We start from the raw sequence: 22441 nt of genomic DNA, 5'->3' as shown, positions 1-22441 counted from the left end.
CTTTTCTAATATATTTTGGGAAAAAAGTAAAGTGATTTAAAAAAAAAAGGTTTGATGGAAGATTTGTCTTAAATTTAAAAAGTTAGAGATTAATATAATTTTTATGTTTTTTTTTTTTTTTTTTATATTTAGAATGCAGTGACTCATAGATAACTTAACTCATCTTGAATTATCAAACGAATTGAATTTTGGGTGCATCCAAAATTAACATATTAAATCTTTTTTTATATATTGGATGCGTTGCATCTGAAATACATGTTTATTAATATCTACTATGTATTTGAGATACGTTTCAGAATTATTTAAATTGATAAATATTCCATAAATTACGTATATTAATAAATAAAAAATATTTTTTTATATATAAAAATCTTATTTATATTGAATTTTTTTGGATGGTATAATTAATATATTAAGTAGTATTACTTACTTATTAGTTACTTATATGTTAATTTCTTTTAATATATGCTATTTTTAAAATATTTTAAACATGTAAATCTGTCTTAATTAATCGTCAGAGCTAGTAATTAAGCAGTAATGTTAGCATAAAAAAGTTGAAATTTAAAAAGTTTTAATGAATTTCTTAGTTCTCTCTTAGGTTAAATTATTCCGGTAATAATTTAGTATATATATGAAACACGGAAAATAGTGGCAGTTTTTTTATGGGATTTGTGACGGTTTTAAACTGTGCTAATTTTAAATTGCTGCAAAAAGTTCACAGACGTTTGAATTTGAGATTGCGCTGAAAATCATCAAACTGATTCAAATCACTTATCATATTTGGTTATAAACTATAAAGAAAGCCACAACAACTTAAAGAAATTAAGTTGCGGGAAGACTAGGGGTAGGGAAATTGGGTTATCAATTTGGACGATAACAATAACCTTAAATACTAATGATATCATCATAAAGACTATAGTCCTAGATATTCACTTAAGCATCACAATTTCGGGTAATTATGCTGATGAAATAACTTTTTGATTTGTGGTTGAAGTAAAATTCGTACAAATCAAACAAATTCAAACGATGGAAGGTGTTTTGGTAAGTTGGGTGAAACTATATATGCCATTAATTCCTTTAACAACAATGCATTGGCTTCTATATGCTTTGACTTTAACCACATAGTCACATACATGTGGTTTAGAGTATTTCTTTGCATAGTAGTTATTTTCACAATTGAATGGCTAATATTTCTTTTAGTGTTTTAAAAAAAAAAAGTTTAATTATACAGAGGAATTTGATTTTAAGACAAAAATGTTAAATTATAAGGTAATTTTCACATATAATTAAACAATCAAAGCTAAAGTAACTGTTCCGTTCGAGCTCAACCGAGGTATAAGAACTCCTTCCACGATTGCTCGGCTTTGAGGAGAGTTATTCGTCGTTCAAGGAGAATAACAGAACACTTCGGCAATGCGAAACACAGCGGCGAGAGCACCTGCAAAAAACACTCCGACGCTTAAGTCAGAACAAGATATTAAGAAAGCAATACGAATGAGAAATGAAATGTATTTGTGATATGTCTTCTCCTGGGCTATCTCGTTTGTTTATATAGACGAGTGAAGTGTTAGCTTTCCTTTATTTGTTCCGATTTTTTGGTTGGATGGTGAGTGCCGTTGTTAATAACGGACTATAGATGATGTTTGACTTGTTTGGAACTGTAATCAAGTTGTGGTTGAGTTCTCCTGCATTATTATCTCCGGATTATTTGGTCGGTTTTGATTTTGATCTTGTTACCGAGTTTATAGAGTACATGTCATAGCCCCCAAGCTTGTCTGGCTTTGTACAAAAGCAACGGGTAAGCTTTTAATATGCTCGTCTTTTGTGTGTGTTTTTCCCGCGAGTATGGGTTTGATTAGTTTCGTGATGTATTGAGTCTTTTTTTGCAATCTTGGGCCTTCCATGGGTTGCGTTTAAGTGTTTGAAAAAGAAAGAAATAAAAAGAAACCTGGGAGAGATCAAAAGAAAGTCAAGAGACTTTTTCCTTGTGAAATGTGCTGCGATTAATGCGCTTCCTCACTGTTTGGGTTTTCGATGCTTTGAGAGGTTATCACTTGAGTTACCTACTAAGTTAGTGGGCTTGTAATAATATTTGTTTGCTGTTTTGGAATTGACATTCTGCTGTTTCAAATTTCTCCTACCAGTTGACCCCCATCATGACTTCTAAAAGTTAGTTTCTTTTCCTAAAGTTTCTTTTGCTTCTGTTTTTGAAATGGCGAAAGAGAAAAAGAAAGAAAAGCAGAAGGTAGTTGAAGTGAAAAAAGACAACTGGTATCACTGGGTACATAATGATGTTAGGACTCGTTCCTCGTCGTATGTGGACGTCGAGTCAATGTGTGAGCTTAAGGGTTTGAAAATTGTCAAAGAAGGTTCGGGTGTAGTTGTTGAGCTTCTCCACTGTTCTGGTGAGGATAGGGTTTATGAGAAGAGAGGGGGTTGGCAATATTTCTACATGTACACCCCATGCCATACTGAACTTCGTATAAAATTTCCTTTTACTAATTTTGAGTGTGATGTTCTGACCCAACTCAACTGCGCGCCTTCGCAGTTGGATCCTAACTCTTGGACATTTCTTCGTGCTTTTCAATGTCTCATGGACTTTCTTTATTTTCCATGCTCTTTGTTTGTATTTTTCTCATTATTTCAATCAAAAGGGGTTCAGAAAGGGTTGTGGGTATGTTTGAGCAGCTTTTCTGGGTGTTCCATTTTCCTGCTATATAAATCTTCATTCAAAAATTTTAAATCTATGTTTGTTAAAGTGCGGTCAGTAGAGACCGAGTATCCCTTTTATCTGGACAACGAGCTTATAGAAATATTTTCCCTTTATTGGTGCTCGGAGACGATCCAAATTCTTGAGGCTACGGAGCGGAGCGAGGATGAAGACTGTTTCTTAGACTTTTTGATAGAGAGTTTTGCTGATGGGGAATATTTATCTATTCCCGAAGTTCTTTGTTTTCGTGATTCTGGTGACAGTGAGGGTTTGAAAGCTTACATAGGTAATGCTGGCTGCTGTTTTTGTTGTCATGTTTGCATTTTCTTGATTGTTTGCTTTCTGTCTGTAGGTGGGCGAGTTCCTCTTCTTGATCCTTCCCGATTTCAGTCATTTCTCAAAAAGAAAAAGGAGAAAAGTGCGGGAGGCTTTGGGACCGTGAAGGAGGGTGGGGGGATGCCGCTCAGTCTGCTGCCCAGCCGGCATCATCTTTTAAGAGGAAGAGGGATGACACCGAGAAGTCTCTTGAGGTTATTTCGGAGGGTGATAAGGAAGTTGTTGGTGGCAATAGGTCTGCTTTTGAGAGGCAGAAAAGGCTCCATGGCTTCATTCCTGCCACTAGTTCGCATTCGTTGTGGAGTGATCAATTTCCCTTTGCCGAGCTTTTTGACAGGGTTTCTCAGTACCCTAGAGATATGCTTATGACTCGTCGGATTGGCATGGAGGGGATGGGAAAGTTTATTCAGGTCAGCTATATACATTTGTGCATTTTTTGTGTCTTTGTCATTATTATTTTTTTATGTTTGTTGATTTATGTTTGTCTTCTGATGCAGATTGTCGCTTCGCGTTTGATGCGCGTGGGTCGCACTATTGAACTTCTCGGGGCTGAACAACAGGTGGCTGTGGAGAGGGTTTCCGAATTAGAGAAGTCGTCGAAGGAGAAGGACGACATCATTGTAGATGTTACGGCGAAAATGAAAGAGTTTGAAGAGGAGGTTGTTCGCTTTCGGGATCAAGTCCAGCTTCTGCAGGCAGAGGTGAAAGAGAATGATAAGACTAAGGGGCAGCTAACCTCCAGGGTTCATGAGTTGGAAGAGGAGGGAGTGGAGATGTTCTCCTTCAGATTTGACCTAGCTGTCAGTTAAATTGCTGTGTTGGCCCCCGAGTTTGATTGTGGTCAGCTTGATGTGACCAAGATTGTTATTGGCGGGAAGCTGGTTGTGGATGGGACCGTGGAGGACCATGATGAGAATATTTCCCCCTCTTAATTTATGTATATTTGTGTGGTTTGCTCGTTCTTTTTTTATGTTTATTGTCTTTTTGAGTTTGGATTGGAGTAACTCCTATTTTTTTTTGTTTGTGCTGACCAAGGTTGGGTCAGTTTGACAATTTGGTATTTTGATAATATATAGATATGCATGCTTGGTTAATGTTTTTGCATTTGGGAATAGAATAGGAAAAAAGAGAAAGTAAGGAACAGATCGGTTATCCATATGTCAGTACATTGTCTAACTTTGATAATTTGACATATTGGGCATCCGGCCTCATTAAAACCCTCCTTAGGTAAAACCCTTATTTGGGAAAAAACCTCTAAAGGGGAAAAAGAGTACCTTCATCTGCGGATTGTACATGTTATGATCTATACAACTTTAGTGAAGAGATATTCCAATTTCCTGATAGTGAGTCGCCTTTTAGTGTTTGTAATTGGTAAGCCCCCATTCCGAGTACTTTTGCGATCCGAAATGGTCCTTCCCAATTTGCGACGAGTTTGCCATGTGATGAAGGTCGTCTTGGTTCCTCTGTTCTTCTGAGGACTAGGTCCCCTTTGCTGAATGTTCTGGGTACTACTTTCTTATTGTGTCTTCTTTCTATAAGTTGCTTCATTGCTTTTTGTTTGATAGCGGCGACGTCTCTATTTTCCTCCACGAGATCTAACTCGGCCTTCCTTGTATCAATATTGTGGTTTTGATTGTATAGCTCAGCCCTTAAGGTGGGGATGCCGACCTTAATCGGTATCAGCGCCTCTGTTCCGTACACTAATTTGAATGGGGTCTCGCCTATAGTGGTTTGTATTGTTGTGTTATAGCTCCACAGTATTTCTGGGATCAAGTCTGCCCATTCAACTTTTGCATCAGTGAGCTTTTTTCTCATCACCTGCAAGATTATTCGGTTAGCAGCTTCGGCCTGCCCATTTGTCTGTGGGTGCTCGACCGAGCTAAAATGATGTTGTATGTTAAAGTTTTTCAAGAATGATGCAAGTTTGTTATCTATAAATTGCATACCATTATCTGATATTATCTCCTTAGGTATTCCAAACCTACATATGATATTTTTCCATATGAAAGATTGTACCTTTTCGGCTATTATTCTTGCTAGTGGTTGTGCCTCTATCCATTTTGAGAAATAGTCGATTGAGACTAAGAGGAATTTTACTTGTCCTGGCGCTATTGGGAATGGGCCGAGGATATCGAGCCCCATCTATAGAAAGGCCGGCTTACCTCCATGCTGTCTAATACCTCGGCGGGCTTCATTGAGATGGCGGCGTACTTTTCGTAGTTGTCGCATGTTTTGACCTTTAATATGCAGTCCCTTTGCATTGTTGGCCAGTAATATCCTATTCAGATAATCTTGGCCGCCAGAGCTCGTCCTCCTATGTGGTTGCCACATAGGCCCTCATGGACCTCGTTCATGACTTCATTGGCTTCGTTTTTGCCGAGGCATTTTAGTAGTGGGTGTGAGAAACCACGTCTGTATAGTTCTCTTGCCACAGTTGTAAAAAAACTTGCTTTTTGCCTAAAGCTTTGAGGATTAGTCTCGTTTTTGGGGATGGTCCCTGTATTAATATACTCAAGAAAAGGTATTCTCCAGTCATTTGTATGAGTGATGTTCATTATGCACAATGATTCGATGCTAGATTTTTCTAGTGTAAGTTGTGATAGTGCCGATGTGTGTGTATTTGCTCTAGTAGCAGTGAGTTTGGATAATACATCCGCTCTAGTGTTCTTCTCTCTATGCACATGTGATATGATAAATTTATCAAACTTTGAAATAAGATCCTTTGCTATGAGCCAATACTGCTCTAACAGAGGATCCTTTACCTGGAAATCTCCTTTGATTTGTTGGACCACTAAGAGGGAGTCACAGTGTACTATCAGGCATTGTACTTGAAAGTTGAGGACGAGCTTGAGACCTGCTATGAGCGCCTCATATTCGGCTTGGTTATTGCTTGCCGAGAAGTGGAATTGAAGGGATTGTTCGGCCATTACTGTTCTTCCTTCCTTTAGTACTATCCCAGCTCCACTTTCTTCTCGGTTTGATGCTCCATCTACGTGCAACTCCCAAGCCTATTCGTGATAGTGCTCGCTAGATGTAAGTTCGGCAACGAAGTCTGCCAGGATCTGTGATTTCAGAGCCGGTCTTGATTGAAACTGAATGTCAAACTCAGAAAGCTCGATGGACCACTTGGCCAGCCGTCCTGCCAATTCTGGTTTTGTCAATATTTGCCTTAGTGGTTGGTTCGTCCTCACGACTATTGTGTGGCTCTGGAAATAGTGCCTTAGCCTCCTTACTATTATTACCAGTGCCAAGGCCAGTTGTTCTATTCTGGGATATCTCCTTTTTGTTGGCTGCATGACTCTACTAACGAAGTATACTGGTTTTTGTGCTTTTCCTGCCTCAGTAACCAGGGCCGAACTCACAGAATAATTGGAAACAGATAAGTACAAATACAAAGGTTTACCGATCTCTGGACTTTGCAGTACTAGTGGTGAGGATAGGATGGTTTTAAGTTTGGCAAATGCTGTCTCACATTCTTCTATCCACTTGAACTTTTTGGTTTTGGAAATCGTCTGGAAAAAGTGGTATGATTGGTTTGATACTGCGGGCAGAAATCTTGACAGAGCGGCCACTCTCCCTGCTAGCTGTTGTACTTCTTTTATTATTTTCGGGCTTGCCATGTTGAGTATTGCTTCATATTTTTCGGGGTTCACTTCAATTCCTCGCGAAGTTAGCAAGAAGCCGAGGAACTTTCCTTCTTGTACTCCAAAAGCACATTTCTCTGGATTGAGTCTCATATTATATGTTCGGATCTGTTTAAATATTTTTTCGAGGTCATCGCAGTGCAATCTTTCTGATGGAGTCTTGGCCACCATGTCATCCACGTAGATCTCCATATTCCGACCTATTTGTTGATAGAATACCTTGTCCATTAGTCGCTGATATGTTGCACCTGCATTCTTTAGGCCGAATGACATTACTTTATAACAAAAATTCACATGTTAAGTTATGAAAGCTATTTTGCTTTGGTCTTCTGGATGCATAAGGATCTGGTTGTAATCAGAGTATGCGTCCATGAAGCTTAAGCTTTTGAATCCTGATGCATTATCTACCAGTTTGTCAATACAAGGCAATGGATAGGCATCTTTTGGACATGCCTTGTTAAGATTTGTCAAGCCGACGCACATGCGCCATTTACCTAAGTTTTTTCTTACCATTACCACATTCAAGAGCCATGTGGTGAAGCGGATTTCTTTGATGAAGTCGGCACTGAGGATCTTCTTAGTCTCTTCCAGGGCTGCCTTTGCTTTCTTCGCCCCGAGGTTCCTTTTCTTTTGAGCAACAGGTCGGATTGTTCTGTCAATGGCGAATTTGTGGCAAATGATGTTCGGGTCTATCCCTGGCATGTCTGCCGGAGTCCAGGTGAACAAGTTGGCATTGTCTTGTAGTACCTTTATGAGTTTTAGTTTCTCCTGTTCTTTAAGAGCTCGACCGATATAAGTAAATTGTTCTGGTTTTGAGGTCATGGGTACTTTTTGGAGTTTGTTTGCTGGCTAAGGTCTTTCCTGGGAATTCCCCCGAGGATCGAGTTCTGCTAGGGACAGCACTTTGTTTGTGCTGTGGATTGAGAAATAGTCGATTGAGATTAAGAGGAATTTTACTTGTCCTGGCGCTATTGGGAATGGGCCGAGGATATCGAGCCCCATCTATAGAAAGGCCAGCTTACCTCCATGCTGTGCAATACCTCGGCGGGCTTCATTGAGATGGCGGCATACTTTTCGCAGTTGTCGCATGTTTTGACCTTTAATATGCAGTCCCTTTGCATTGTTGGCCAGTAATATCCTATTCAGATAATCTTGGCCGCCAGAGCTCGTCCTCCTATGTGGTTGCCATATACGCCCTCGTGGACCTCGTTCATGACTTCATTGGCTTCGTTTTTGCCGAGGCATTTTAGTAGTGGGTGTGAGAAACCACGTCTGTATAGTTCTCCTGCCGTAAAAAAACTTGCTTTTTGCCTAAAGCTTTGAGGATTAGTCTCGTTTGTATTAATATACTCAAGAAAAGGTATTCTCCAGTCGTTTGTATGAGTGATGTTCATTATGCACAATGATTCGATGCTGGGTTTTTCTAGTGTAAGTTGTGATAGTGCCGATGTGTGTGTATTTGCTCTAGTAGCAGTAAGTTTGGATAATACATCCGCTCTAGTGTTCTTCTCTCTATGCACATGTGATATGATAAATTTATCAAACTTTGAAATAAGATCCTTTGCTATGAGCCAATACTGCTCTAACAGAGGATCCTTTACTTGGAAATCTCCTTTGATTTGTTGGACCACTAAGAGGGAGTCACAGTGTACTATCAGGCATTATACTTGAAATCTGAGGACGAGCTTGAGACCTGCTATGAGCGCCTCATATTTGGCTTGGTTATTGCTTGTCGAGAAGTGGAATTGAAGGGATTGTTCGGCCATTACTGTTCTTATTCCTTTAGTACTATCCCAGCTCCACTTCCTTCTCGGTTTGATGCTCCATCTACGTGCAACTCCCAAGCCTATTCGTGATAGTGCTCGCTAGATGTAAGTTCGGCAACGAAGTCTGCCAGGATCTGTGATTTCAGAGCCGGTCTTGATTGAAACTGAATGTCAAACTCAGAAAGCTCGATGGACCACTTGGCCAGCCGTCCTGCCAATTCTGGTTTTGTCAATATTTGTCTTAGTGGTTGGTTCGTCCTCACGACTATTGTGTGGCTCTGGAAATAGTGCCTTAGCCTCCTTACTATTATTACCAGTGCCAAGGCCAGTTGTTCTATTCTGGGATATCTCCTTTCTGTTGGCTGCATGACTCTACTAATGAAGTATACTGGTTTTTGTGCTTTTCCTGCCTCAGTAACTAGGGCTGAACTCACAGAATAATTGGAAACAGATAAGTACAAATACAAAGGTTTACCGATCTATGGACTTTGCAGTACTAGTGGTGAGGATAGGATGGTTTTAAGTTCGACAAATGCTGTCTCACATTCTTCTATCCACTCGAACTTTTTGGTTTTAAAAATCGTCTGGAAAAAGTGGTATGATCGGTTTGATACTGCGGGCAGAAATCTTGATAGAGCGGCGACTCTCCCTGCTAGCTGTTGTACTTCTTTTATTGTTTTCGGGCTTGCCATGTTGAGTATCGCTTCACATTTTTCGGGGTTCACTTCGATTCCTCGCAAAGTTAGCAAGAAGCCGAGGAACTTTCCTTCTTGTACTCCAAAAGCACATTTCTCTGGATTGAGTCTCATATTATATGTTCGGATCTGTTTAAATATTTCTTCGAGGTCATCGCAGTGCGATCTTTCTGATGGAGTCTTGGCCACCATGTCACTACGTAGATCTCCATATTTCGACCTATTTGTTGATGGAATACCTTGTCCATTAGTCGCTGATATGTTGCACCTGCATTCTTTAGGCCGAATGGCATTACTTTATAACAAAAATTCAAATGTTCAGTTATGAAAGCTATTTTGCTTTGGTCTTCTGGATGCAGATCTGGTTGTAATCAGAGTATGCGTCCATAAAGCTTAAGCTTTTGAATCCTGATGCATTATCTACTAGTTTGTTAATACAGGGCAATGGATAGGCATCTTTTGGACATGCCTTGTTAAGATTTGTAAAGCCGATGCACATGCGCCATTTACCTAAGTTTTTTCTTACCATTACCACATTCGAGAGCCATGTGGTGAAGCGGATTTCTTTGATGAAGTCGGCACTGAGGAGCTTCTTAGTCTCTTCCAGGGCTGCCTTTGCTTTCTTTGCCCCGAGGTTCCTTTTCTTTTGAGCAACAGGTCGGATTGTTCTGTCAATGGCGAATTTGTGGCAAATGATGTTCGGGTCTATCCCTGGCATGTCTGTCGGAGTCCAGGTGAACAAGTCGGCGTTGTCATGTAGTACCTTTATGAGTTTTAGTTTCTCCTGTCCTTTAAGAGCTCGACCGATGTAAGTAAATTGTTCTGGTTTTGAGGTCATGGGGACTTTTTGGAGTTTGTCTGCTGGCTAAGGTCTTTCCTGGGAATCCCCCCGAGGATCGAGTTCTGCTAGGGACAGTACTTCGTTTGTGCTGTGGATAGCCTTGACCTCTTGTTGAAGTTTTCCTCTGGTGTTGGCTCCTTTTTGGCTTGCATTGTAACATTGCCGAGCTTGTTGGCGGTCTGAGTGGACTGTTGCTATCTTGCCATCCTGTGCTTGAAACTTAACACATAAATGTAAGGTAGATACCACTGATCTGAATATGTTCAGAGTGGGTCTTCCGAGAATAATATTGCAAGGACTGGGGCAGTCGACTATAAGGTAATGGACATCAATGGTCCGTGATAATGGGGTGTTCTCCATTGTTGTTTTTAACCATATGTAGCGTTTTATTGGCACCCTTTCTCCTAAGAACCCTACCAATTCTCCGGATGAAGGTTGTATGGCTTTTTCAGATAATTTCATTTTTTGGAAAGTAAAGTAAAAGAGGACATCTGCGCTACTACCTGGGTTTAGGACTAGGAGGACCTTTCTTACCAATAATTCACCTGTTTGGATGGAAATCACCACTGGGTCGTCCAGGTTTGGGCCAAGCGAAGATAGGTAGGCCTGGATGAAGGTAATTTTGAGATCTGTTGTGTCGTTGTTTCTTTGGGGTACTGTTCCTTCGATTGCCAGCATTGCTCGGTAGCTTCGTTTGCGTGCCGTGTTTGTCTCGCCTCCCCCCGCGAATCCTCCGGATATGCAGTTTATGACCCCCTTTGGTGGGTTAGGGTTGGGCCACCTACTGTCATCCTTTTCTTCTGAGGTTCGTTGATGCTCTTCTCGGTCTCGAGTGTTTTCCATGCTTCTTCTTCCTTCGACATATTTGTCAAGGAGGCCTTGTCGGGCTAATCTTTCTAATAAGTCCTTGGCGATTACGCATTCGTCCGTTGTATGTCCGTACTTCTGATGGAAAGCACAGTGTTTATTCTTGTTGACAAATCGTTGATCCTGGTAGCTTCCTGCTCGGGCGGGGGGTTTTATTATTTTGGCATTGAGAATCTCTTTGATTATTTTTTCTCTCGTTGTGTTAAATCTGGTATAAGTATCAAATTTAGGGGTGAACTTGAATAGCTTCCTTGGTTTCTTATTGTTTGGTGATCTTACAGTCTTGTCTTCTTCTCTCCTGGGTGGTTGTCTGTCCGTTCTCTGAGCCTCACGAAATTTTTCGATCTCCATTTGTCCTGCGGCCCTTTCTCGGAATTCCTCCAGCATTTTAGGTTTGGTGAACTGCGATTGTCTCCCAGAACTTACCGGGTCTGAGGTTGGCCTTAAGGGCGTGCAAGTGGACTGCTGGGTCTAAGTCTGGAATTTCCATGGTTGCTTCAGCAAACCGGGTCATGTAATCCTTTAAACTTTCGTGTTGTCCTTGTCTGATAGTGCCTAGATAATCTAATCCATGTACTTATATTCTTGATGCTGCGAAATAGTCGATGAAAGATCTCGCTAGCTTCTCAAATGAGGAGATCGAACCTGCAGATAACTTAGAAAACCAAAGTAATGCAGCACCATCAAGATAAGTAGGAAAAGCTCGGTAAAGTACAGGTTCATTGTTAGCACCGTTAAAAAATATCATAGATTAGAATTTCTTAACATGAGCGCGGGGGTCACCAAACCCCTTATATAGCTCAAGAGTAGTAGGTAGCACGAAATTTTTCGGCATCTAAAACTTGGTGATCTCCTCGGGGAAAGGATTGTCTAAGGTCAGCTTTTCCTTTGGCGGACTGATGCTCAGTGGGTCTGTGTTACCCTGAGCCGAGCCTTTAGAATTTCCTTCCTCCTGTTTTCCCACGTTATTGGTGGAGGACAGCTCGGCTATCCTTCGAACTTCTGCCTGAAACTCAGCAATCTGAGCTAGGAGTTCTGCTTGCGTGGGTTGTTGGACTCCATTATCGGCCATGCTGGGAATCCTGCAGAAAGAAGAATACAAAATCTAGGCAAAAAATAGTGGGGTCAGATAAATTTTCGGACCCCACGATGGGCGCCAAATGTTCTGTTCGAGTTCAACCGAGGTATAAGGACTCCTTCCACGACTGCTCGGCTTTGATGAGAGTTATTCGTCGTCCAAGGAAAATGACAGAACACTTCGGCAATGCAGCGGGAGCACATACAAAAAACACTCCGATGCTCAAGTCAGAACAAGATATTAAGAAAGCAATACGAATGAGAAATGAAATGTATTTGTGACCTGTCTTCTCTTGGGCTATCTCGTTTGTTTATATAGACGAGTGAAGTGTTAACTTCTCTTTATTTGTTCCGATCTTTTTGGTTGGATAGTAAGTGCCGTTGTTGATAATGGATTAGAGATGATGTTTGTCTTGTTTGAAACTGTAATCAAGTTGTAGTTGAATTCTCCTGCATTATTATCTCCGAATTATTTGGTCGATTTTGATTTTGATCTTGTTACCGAATTTATAGGTACACGTCAGTAACCAAAACGATCAAACCCTTTAACAATTAAATTAGCATATAATCAACAATCCATGTAAGATAAACAAAAGTTTGAAATAATCAAACCTTTTTATATGCGTAATCAAATATTTCTAACCGATATAACCAAATTCTTTACCGAATATATATATTAAAAATCATACAAAATCTTATACCAACACAAAATAACCCAAGTGATCCAATAATGAAAGGTTTATATATAACGTATGAAAGGTTTAATTAACTGATTAGTAGACGTACCAAAATATTCGATTATTATGATTGCAATATTTGACTGAAAATATATCTGATTAGTAGTTGTAAGTTAAATTGTTACTTTTGGAAAGTTTGATTATAAATTTATATCTAGTTCGTAATTTTTTGTATATTGTACGGCTACTATGTATTTTTATATATACGTGATTAATTGATGATTAATTTTTTAATTTATACAGGATGATTGTAAATAGGAGTGGAATCGGGCTTGTCAGATTACCCAACATGGACTCATGACTCATCAGCTCATTTAAGTGTGGTTCGACTTAGTTCTTTTTATTAAACAAATTAAATTTAAATTTTTGTAAAGTCTATTAGTTAAAAAGTGAATATATACTCAAATAGATTTCTGAAAAATTTTGCGTCGTACATTTTTGTTTCTAAAAAAATTTTATTACACTAAAGTCTTTAAACTTTATAAAATTAGGACAAATAACTTTTTACTTTAATTAGACTCATTTTTATTTGTACAAATAGGTCATTAAAAATGTGACAAAAGAATTTATATATTTTACTTTTATAAAGTTTAAAAACCTCTATATAATAAAAACTTTTTGGAAACCAAGACGTTTAATACAAAATTTCTTAAAAATCTATTTGAGTATATACTCTTAAAAAGTTTATGTCATACATAGTCTTTTGTTTTTGGTCGTGCATGCCATAGTCTTTAAAAAAAGTCTACGAAATTTATTGGGCTAACTTGTTAAAATATTATTTTTCTAAAAATAAATTATTTTTAATTTAAATTTTTAACTATTTATGAATTTTAAGTATAATTATGATATATAACTAACAATTGATATATAATTATAAGTTATAAACTCTAAAATGTATTTAGTATCAATTTAGATTTTTTAAATTTGTTTTGAGTTATATTTTACAAAACAGAATTTTTAACTAGGCTCATGGACTTGTTGAATTTAAATAGACTCATCAAATATAAAAATAAAAAATAAAAGATAACACACTTAAACTTAAATTATATATTTACAATATAAATCAGACTTATTAAATTAAAATTTGACTCTATTCGATCGATTTTCACCCCCTAATTAATAAAGCAAGTCAATATTTCTCATAATGGAAAAGTTTTCAATGTTCATTGTATTGTTCTTATAATATCTCGTGCGAATTTGGCCTGTGAAATAGGAGTGATAGAGGATGCAGCAACAGCACGTGAAACGTGTGCTTGCATTCTGTTAATCCAGTTGGCTTAAGTTAGTTAAATTTTCCCTTTCTCTGGAGACTTCCAACTTGCTCTACCTTTCTGTTATGTCAGTTGTCATAGTTTGTTAATAAATCCGTTAGTGAACTCTGCTTCTGCATATATATCTGATTACTATCATTGTATCCTGAGTTAGTTTTGATGAATACGCTCAATAACAATTCTTATCTTCCTCTCTAAAACTCTCAGACTCTCTGATCTTCTTCACCCTCTCCGCTGGCTTATGATACCTTTCATGGTATCAGAGCTTGCTCTACACTCAAGCCATGGCTACGTCAAATGATCCTGTTCCTGCTATGCACTCAGCTCCGACGGTAAGTGCACCAGGATTCACAGCCAATCCAATCTACATGAAGCTTGACAATGACAATTTCTTATAGTGGAAGGACCAAGTTGAAGCAATGATTGAAGAAAATGACTTACTAGGTCATATCATCGGAACAAGAATTCCACAGCAACTTCTTGAAAATGGAGAAAGCAATCCAGAATTTTAGAGGTGGAAGAAGCAAGACACGCTGTTAAAATCATGGTTACTCGCCTCAATGACAAAGCCATATACAACTCGAATGGTTGGATGCATCTTTACCTACCAGATCTGGAACAAGCTGGAGAGTCACTTTGCATCACAAGTCAAAGCCAGGGTAATACAGTTGAGGAATAAGCTCAGCAACACAAAGATTGGTGCCTCAGTGAATGACTATGTGCTAACAATCAAGAGCACGATCGATGCACTAACCTCAGTAGGAGAAAAAGTAAGTGAAAGTGAACATGTAAATGCGATTCTTCATGGCCTAACTGAAGACTATGCACCTGTACTCACATCAATTCTAATAAGATCTCAAGGAATCATAGTAGGAGAGCTAGAAGCAATTCTATTTGCACATGAAAGCATGTTGGAAAGATTTAGGAAGCCTGAACTAGATCTCCTGATACAAGCAAATGTTGCTCAATCCAGCTATACACATCAACCTATTCAAGACAATTATCAAGCCAATTTTGTCTAAAGAGGTGGCTACAGAGGTAATTTCAGAGGAAGAGGAAGATTTCAAAATTTTAGAGGAGGAAGGCAGTCACCACAGACCTATCCAGAAAGGTCAAGAACTCAGAATTACCAAAGCTATGGAAGAGCACAACAAGGTCAAGAAAGAAATATGATGCAAGAGAGGCCTCAATGCCAATTGTGCAACAAATTCAGTCACACTGCAAGATCTTACTGGCACATGTATGAAGATGACAGTGCACAATAATTCTCATACACTCAGCCTCAGTACAGAGAGAGGTATGAAAATAGACAACAACAAGATGAAAAACCAAAAGCAAACTTGAGTGGTGTTTTGGCTAACCCTGCGACGGTTCAAGATTCAATCCGGTATCCAGATTCTGGAGCCACACATCACATTACTGCAGATCCAAATAATGTGACTGAGAAGCAAAACTATGAAGGCACGGATCAAGTTGTAGTTGGAAACGGCTCAGGTTTGGCAATTCATAGCATTGGAAAAGCATATTTCAAAACAGATTTGAGCTCTAAGAAATTCATAATGCAAAAACTACTATTAGTGCCTGATATAACCAAGAACCTACTAAGTGTCTATCAATTCTGCTGTGATAACAATGTGTTCTTTGAGTTTCACTTTCATGCCTGTTTTATTAAATCTCAGGATACTAAAAAAGTAATTCTACAAGGAGATGTGGCAAGAGGCATGTATAGGCTTCTGAATCTACACACTGATCATTCTCCCTCTGCACTTATCAGTTCAGTCGAGGCACACTCCTAGAAATACATGCTTTGGCATGCTAGGCTTGGGCATGCCTCAGCCAATGTAGTTACCAAAGTCCTGAAATCCTGTAACCTTTCAATTTCACCAAATAAGTCTCTGTGTAGTTTATGTTGCATAGGAAAATCTCATACTTTACCTTTTCTCAAGTCTGAGTCTACTTACAATGCTCCTCTAGAGCTTGTGTATTCTGATATTTGGGACCCTGCTCAACTTTCTGTTTCTAATGGACACAATTACTTTGTCAATTTTATTGATGCCTACTCTAGATATACCTAGTTATACCTTATTAGAAGTCGAGCTCAATTAAAATCATTTTTTATGCATTTTAAACACATGGCTGAGTTACAATTGAATGCTAAGCTAAAAGTGTTTCAAAGTGATAATGCAGCAGAATATGTAAGTCTCTCAAAGTCACTATATGAACAAGGCATAGTTCACAGGTTCTCTTACCCTCACATTCATCAGCAAAATGGCACGGCTGAAAGGAAGCATAGACACGTGGTTGAGATGGGACTGACCATGCTTGCTGCAGCCTCACTTCCCATCAAATACTGGGGGGATGCTTTTACAACAGCTGCTCAAATCATCAACATTCTGTCTACACCAGTGCTAGATGACATGTCACCTTTTGAAAAGTTGTTTGGCAAGAAACCACAGTATGATAGCCTAAAAGTATTTGGCTGTCAATGCTTCCCACACCTAAGACCTTACAACCAAAACAAGCTTCAATTCAGATCAGCAGCATGTGTTTTTCTAGGACATAGCAGCAGGCATAAAGGATACATGTGCCTAACCAGCTCAGGCAAAGTAATAATTTCTAGAAATGTCATTTTTTATGAAGAAACCTTTCCTTTCAAGGTTCCACGTTCAGAGTTCAACACTGAAAATAAGCAACCTCAAGAATCCATCTTCTCAACTCTACCACCTTTACACATCATACCTAAAAACCCTGCTCCTATACCTAATCTGTCAATTACAAGCAACTCAATGTCACCATCCCTTAATGCCTCCCCAGCCATAGATGACCAAATTCCCAATTGCACCTCCTCTGACCCTACCTTACCAACACCATTCCAACCATATCTATCAGCTACACACAATCCAACATCACCCTCTCTCATTGCTACCACAGCCACAAATAACCAAAACTCTCTCACCTCCATCCATCCTTCACATACAGCCCAATCTGATATACCTATCTCTGTTCCCATCTCAGACCCAGAAGCACTACTACCCTGGACCTTAGACACAAACCCTTCTGACTCTCTTAATGTAGCAACAAACCATCACCCTATGGTTATAAGGAGCAAAACTGGCACCTTAAAACCAAGAGCCTTCCAAGCAAGTATCGAGCCCAGAAGTGTGCAGCAGGCATTAGCTGATCCAAGGTGGAAAGAGGCTATGGATGCAGAGTTTCAGGCCTTGAAAAAGAACAACACTTGGACACTAGTACCACTACCAGCTGGCAGGAAGCCCATAGGCAGTAAATGGGTGTATAGAGTCAAATACAATGCTGATGGAAGCCTGCAGAAATACAAGGCACGCCTGGTTGTACAAGAGTTTTCCCAAAGACCAGGTTTTAATTTTACTGAGACCTACAGCCCAGTAGTGAAGCCAACTTCTATTCGGATCATACTCTCGATTGCACTAGCAAGAGACTGGCCAATTCGACAAGTTGATGTAAATAATGCTTTTCTACATGGTGAGCTCACAGAGGATGTTTACATGAAGCAGTCACCAGGTTATGTTTCAAATGACAGCACCATGGTCTGCAAACTCATTAAAGCACTCTATGGCCTAAAGCAGGCACCTAGGACTTAGTATCATAAGCTGTCCTCAGCCTTTAAAGATCTCAGTTTCTCTCCCACCAAATAAGATGTCTTAGTCTTTGTGCAGCAAATAACCACCTCAATCACCTATGTACTAATCTATGTTGATGATATAATTGTAACTGGAAGCTCATCAGAAGTCATTACTACAGTCACTAACAAACTCAACTCAGCCTTTGCACTAAAAGATATGGGAGAGTTGCACTATTTTCTGGGCATTCAAGTGACCAAGACTGATGATGGAGGACTAATACTGGCTGCAAAGCGTGCTCGACACCACTACCATCATCCTTAAAGATTCAAGCTAGGGGGTGGAGTTTGACGACCCCCACTTATATCGATCAGTGGTAGGCAGTCTCCAATACTTAACTGTAACCAGAACTGAATTAGCTTTTAGTGTGCACAAAGTTGCCTAATTTATGCAAGCACCACTGGAATCACAATGGAAGCTGGTAAAGAGGATACTACGATATGTTAGTGGCACTGCCACCTATGGCCTCAAGCTGCACAAGGATCCGTCTATGAAAATAACAGCGTATTGTGACTCAGATTGGGTTGGTGATCTAAATGACAGAAAGTCAATTGGTGGGTTTTGTGTATATTTAGGAAATAAATTGGTCTCTTGGCACTCAAAGAAACAAGGAGTGGTAGCTAGATCAAGCACAGAAGCAGAGTACAGGGCACTGGCACACTTAGTAGCAAAGCTGATTTGGGTTAAAGGCTTGATAGGAGAATTGAAGTGGTCAGTTCAAGAGGCTCCTATGGCGTATTGTGACAACCAAAGTGCTGTACTTCTAGCAGCAAATCCAATTCTGCATTCAAAGACGAAACATTTTGAGATAGACCTGCATTTCGTTAGGGATTGTGTCTCAAGCAAGGCTATCCAAGTGAGTCATGTTCCAAGTTCGGTACAAATTGCAAACACTTTCACCAAAGCTTTCCCCTCCACTGCGTTCCTTCATTTCAAGGACAAACTCAAGGTGCAGAATTTAAAAAATTCAGCACTATTGAGTTTGCGGGGGCATGATAGAGGATGCAGCAGTAGCACGTGAAACGTGTGCTTGCATTCTGTTAATCCAACTGGCTTAAGTCAGTTAAATCCCCCCTTTCTCTGGAGACTTCCAACTTGCTCTACCTTTCTGTTATGCCAGTTATCATAGTTTGTTAGTAAACTCGTTAGTGAACTCTGCCTCTGCTTATATATGTGATTACTATCATTGTATTCTGAGTTAGTTTTGATGAATATGCTCAATAACAATTCTTCTCTTCCTCTCTAAAACTCTCAGACTCTCTGATTTTTTTCACCTTCTCTGCTGGCTTATGATACCTTTCAAGGAGAAAGTGTGATAGCAAAATAATTAAATAAAATCCCAAGTGCCAATAACACACAAATTCAACAACTATTTGCACTTTTTAATTTTTAGTTTAAGTCCTTGTTTAATTGGAATGAAATAAAACAAGAAAATAAGAAATAATTTTTTATTAATATTAAAACATAAATATAAATAAAAAAATATTTGATTAAATTCAAATATATATATATATATATATATATATATATATATATATATATATATATATATATATATATATATATATATATATATATATATATTAAACTACATGAAACTCCAAAATTTAGCATTTCCTTAGGGGATGTTAGGGAGTATTTTTATTTTTATCTTTTTGGACCGGTTTAGGAATTAGTATTTCTTCTCCATTTTATTTTAGTCATTTTATTTTTTTAATTTTTGAGCGGTGGCTTTTCTTCCTGTTCCTGAATGAAAATTTCATTGAATAAGCCGAACACAAATGTGGGAGTGAAATAAATAAGAGCCGCTGCAAGCAGCCCACGTTGAACACAGAAAAAAAAAACACAATCAAGTCCAAAAAAAAAAGAATTCTAAAATGAATTTGAAAATTTTTATTGTATAAATTGATAGTGCTATTCAGTCCAAAAAATCCATTTGTACCCTTTTTTTTTTACAATAATTAAATAATGTTTGATTTTTAAGAGCTATCAAATCCCTTTAAAATCTTCAACAAAAGATGCTAGCACTATTCTAAACTAAGCAAACAAAGTGATATAATTATTTTTCTCTAGCAGTGGCAATCAAAATGTATTCTATTTTTTTTTTATGTTTTTAATTAATATTGTAAGTTTTTATCTACGTACTTAACAAGTTTTAAATATTTACTTTAGTTAACATATTTTTTATTTTCCAGTCATCATATGCCCCGCTAAAAAATGCAAGTTAATATAATAGAAGTTGATGTTAAAAAATTAATGAGAAAAAAAAAAGCCACATTCTTGTTGACAGAAACTTAAAAGTGAAAAAAAAAAAAAAAAAAAAAAAACTCCACTGCTGTTAGATATATATTCTTGTGAAAAAGTGAAAATGCTCTAATAGCATCATAATTGGCTCAAAGTGGGTATTTGTAATAAAAAAAGAGTCCACTAGCAAATATTACTAGATACAAAACTCTTTTAGTAGCATTATTGGTTAATCATCAAATAAAGAGAGTGGATTTTACTGAGGTTTTTAGTCCAATGATAAAATCAACAATAATTTTGATATTTTTAACGTTAGTTATCTTATATAAGTGGCTAATTCTTTGATATAATTTCAAAAATACTTTTTTTTTAATGGCGAATTGAATAAAATTGTGTATATGAAACAACGAACCTCTTGATTTTTGTAATGGAAATTTTGATCAAGCTTGTAAATTAAATAGAGCAATTTGTGGTTTATTAGTTTATTAATAGGCACTAATATATTTGTTAATTTATTTTTTACAAATTGGAAATTATAATAATAAATGAGGTTGATGAGTTTGAAAAATTTCAAATTAAATTGATGATGATCAAACATTATTAATTATAAAATTATTAATTTGAATTTTAATTCATATTTGCTAATCAAAATTTTTGTTGCTTGCAGATTTTGGTTTGGGCTAAAAGAAACAATTAATAAGCCCAATGTGAAATTAGAATTTAACTTTGGTACAAAAATGGTTTAATATATGTGGCTGAATTAGTAATGTATTAGTTGGGATAGATAATTGAGAAGCAGGTCCAAATTATTTCTTTGGTAAAAGACTAAAAGGATTGGCCCGAATTGAAAAGAAAGAAGGAGGAAAATCTGCATGCTTTGTTTGGTTACTTCTCTCTCTCTTTAGTTGGAATTCAAATTTTTATGAAATAACCTTAATTGCCTTGGTAACATAAGAGAAAAAATGCAAAAGTGATTTGATGGCAATTAAATGTGTGCTACACGTTACAAGGCAGGAAAGAAAGGAAAGTGGATTTTTAATTAAATGTAATAGATTTTAATTTCCTTCTTTAGTTCATTTGGAAGCCTTTTTCACTCTTCTCTTTCTTCTCTCTCAGACTTTCGGTCACTTCACAGAGGAAATATGAAAGCTAAGGCAAACTATCAGAAAGAAGAAGAAGCTAGTAGTAAGGCCATTGTGATGATGGCATCAAGAAAAAGAAAATTTGAAGTATGGTGTGGCTGAGATTTTTACCACAAAAGGCAAGATGTGGTGAAGTAATCTCAAGCCTTCCATGACCAAAAATGGTGGAGATCCATTCGGTCAGAGAAAGAAGATCCTTGGAGGCATGGCTCGTCTCTTCCTTTGCTCAACCACTACAGGAGGTAGCTACTGTAGCTACGTGGAAGATGAGGCAGAGGATAAGAGCAGGAAGAGCTGTCATCATCAAGAACTCATCAAGGGCCAGAAATCCGTCTTAGAGAGCAAGTCAAGATGGAAGGCCCGAATTGATGAAGCTTGGTGTGAAGGAAAGACATAGAAATAATTGCATGTTGAGTTTTACATTCGGTTTTCTCTCATCTCTCTCTGGTCGAACCGGTTTTTGTTTGAAGAAGAAGAAGTTTAGCTTAGTTCAATAGTTTCAACCGTGGAGGCTTCCCCTTCTATAAATAAGGGAGAACAACCAGAGCTTGAAGCAAGGAGTCAAGAGTGCAAAGCACAGAGTTCTCATAGCTACCTAAACTAACAGAAGTTCTCCTCCTTCAATGTTCTTCATTTTGTATTTTTCTGTTTAGTTTTGTCTGTCTTAAGTTTCATGGAAAAAGGCAAACAGTGAGGTTTGTAAGAAAAAGCCATAGAGCGGAAAAAGGCAGAGTATACAAAATTAAAAGAAAAAAGTCATAGATATCCTAGAAGTCCTTTGTACATCTGTGTTGTATTTCATGATTCTGTGGGAATCCCCTTGTAAGTTGGGTTAGCACTTAGCAGTTGAAAGCTTGATAGGTGACCAAGTCAAGTTTAGGATTAGGGTTAGATTCTGGACTTGTCCCGAATAGGAAGGGTAGTTTCTAGGGAGAATTATTGTATATAATCATGATGATTATAGTGAAATTCCATCATTTTTGTGATGGAGACTGGATGTAGGGTGTACTGCACTTAGCAGCTGAACTAGGATTCTTCTGTGTGTGATTTTCTCTCTCTACTCTATTCAAATTCTGATTCTGTTCGAAGGAGACAAAATTGAAAAATATCTCCTCATTGATTACGAGACAAAAAGAAAAAGTCTCTTGACCAGTGACGAGACAAAAAGCAGAAATATCTCCTGAAACGCTTTAAAAGGACAGCAAGTGTTAATAAACAAAAAGAGGCTAAGATTCAACCCCCTTTCCCTTAACCACTGATAACCATCAGAGGTTAATTAATAATTAAAGTATTAATTTCTTTGCTTTTAAAATGTCTTTTCATCATAGAAATAAATATATATAGCTGAGTAGAAAAATCATACATGCTATGCATTCCACACATATTTTTTTTGTTTTAATTTTTACAAGAGGAGAAGTTTTGTGGAAAAAAGACAAAAAAAAAAAAGAAAAA

At 37.9% G+C, this 22441-nt stretch overlaps 3 protein-coding genes across 3 annotated transcripts; all 3 read right to left on the bottom strand.

Annotated features, from left to right (window-relative positions):
* Nucleotides 1–4342: 4342 nt before the first annotated feature.
* On the bottom strand, nucleotides 4343–5307 carry LOC148566227 (uncharacterized). Its single transcript, XM_088487462.1, has 2 exons — nucleotides 5209–5307; nucleotides 4343–4864 (listed from the first exon to the last, which is right to left on the bottom strand). The coding sequence occupies exons 1-2, from the start codon at nucleotides 5305–5307 to the stop codon at nucleotides 4343–4345; spliced, it is 621 nt and encodes a 206-aa protein (XP_088343588.1).
* A 21-nt stretch (nucleotides 5308–5328) lies between these two features.
* Nucleotides 5329–5973, bottom strand: LOC148566226 (uncharacterized). The gene has a single exon (XM_088487461.1). The coding sequence runs from the start codon at nucleotides 5971–5973 to the stop codon at nucleotides 5329–5331; it is 645 nt and encodes a 214-aa protein (XP_088343587.1).
* A 4043-nt stretch (nucleotides 5974–10016) lies between these two features.
* LOC148566225 (uncharacterized) lies at nucleotides 10017–11246 on the bottom strand. Its single transcript, XM_088487460.1, has one exon. It carries the CDS (start codon nucleotides 11244–11246, stop codon nucleotides 10017–10019), a length of 1230 nt encoding a protein of 409 aa, XP_088343586.1.
* Nucleotides 11247–22441: the final 11195 nt, after the last annotated feature.

Source organism: Arachis ipaensis, chromosome B5 (genome assembly GCF_059453495.1).
Source record: "Arachis ipaensis isolate K30076 ecotype BB chromosome B5, ASM5945349v1, whole genome shotgun sequence".
Lineage (NCBI taxonomy): Eukaryota > Viridiplantae > Streptophyta > Magnoliopsida > Fabales > Fabaceae > Arachis > Arachis ipaensis.
Note: the sequence above shows the minus strand (reverse complement) of the source record. Positions and strands in the feature narration are given on the sequence as shown.

Excerpts from the sequence above, each read along its gene's own strand:
- LOC148566226 (XM_088487461.1), bottom strand. The coding sequence starts at position 5,973 with ATGGCCGAACAATCCCTTCAATTCCACTTCTCGGCAAGCAATAACCAA.
- LOC148566225 (XM_088487460.1), bottom strand. The coding sequence starts at position 11,246 with ATGCTGGAGGAATTCCGAGAAAGGGCCGCAGGACAAATGGAGATCGAA.
- LOC148566227 (XM_088487462.1), bottom strand. The coding sequence starts at position 5,307 with ATGCAAAGGGACTGCATATTAAAGGTCAAAACATGCGACAACTACGAA. Across the intron at positions 4,865-5,208 it reads AGGTATTAGACAGCATGGAG|GTGATGAGAAAAAAGCTCAC; the intron begins GTAAGCCGGCCT and ends ATAATCTTGCAG.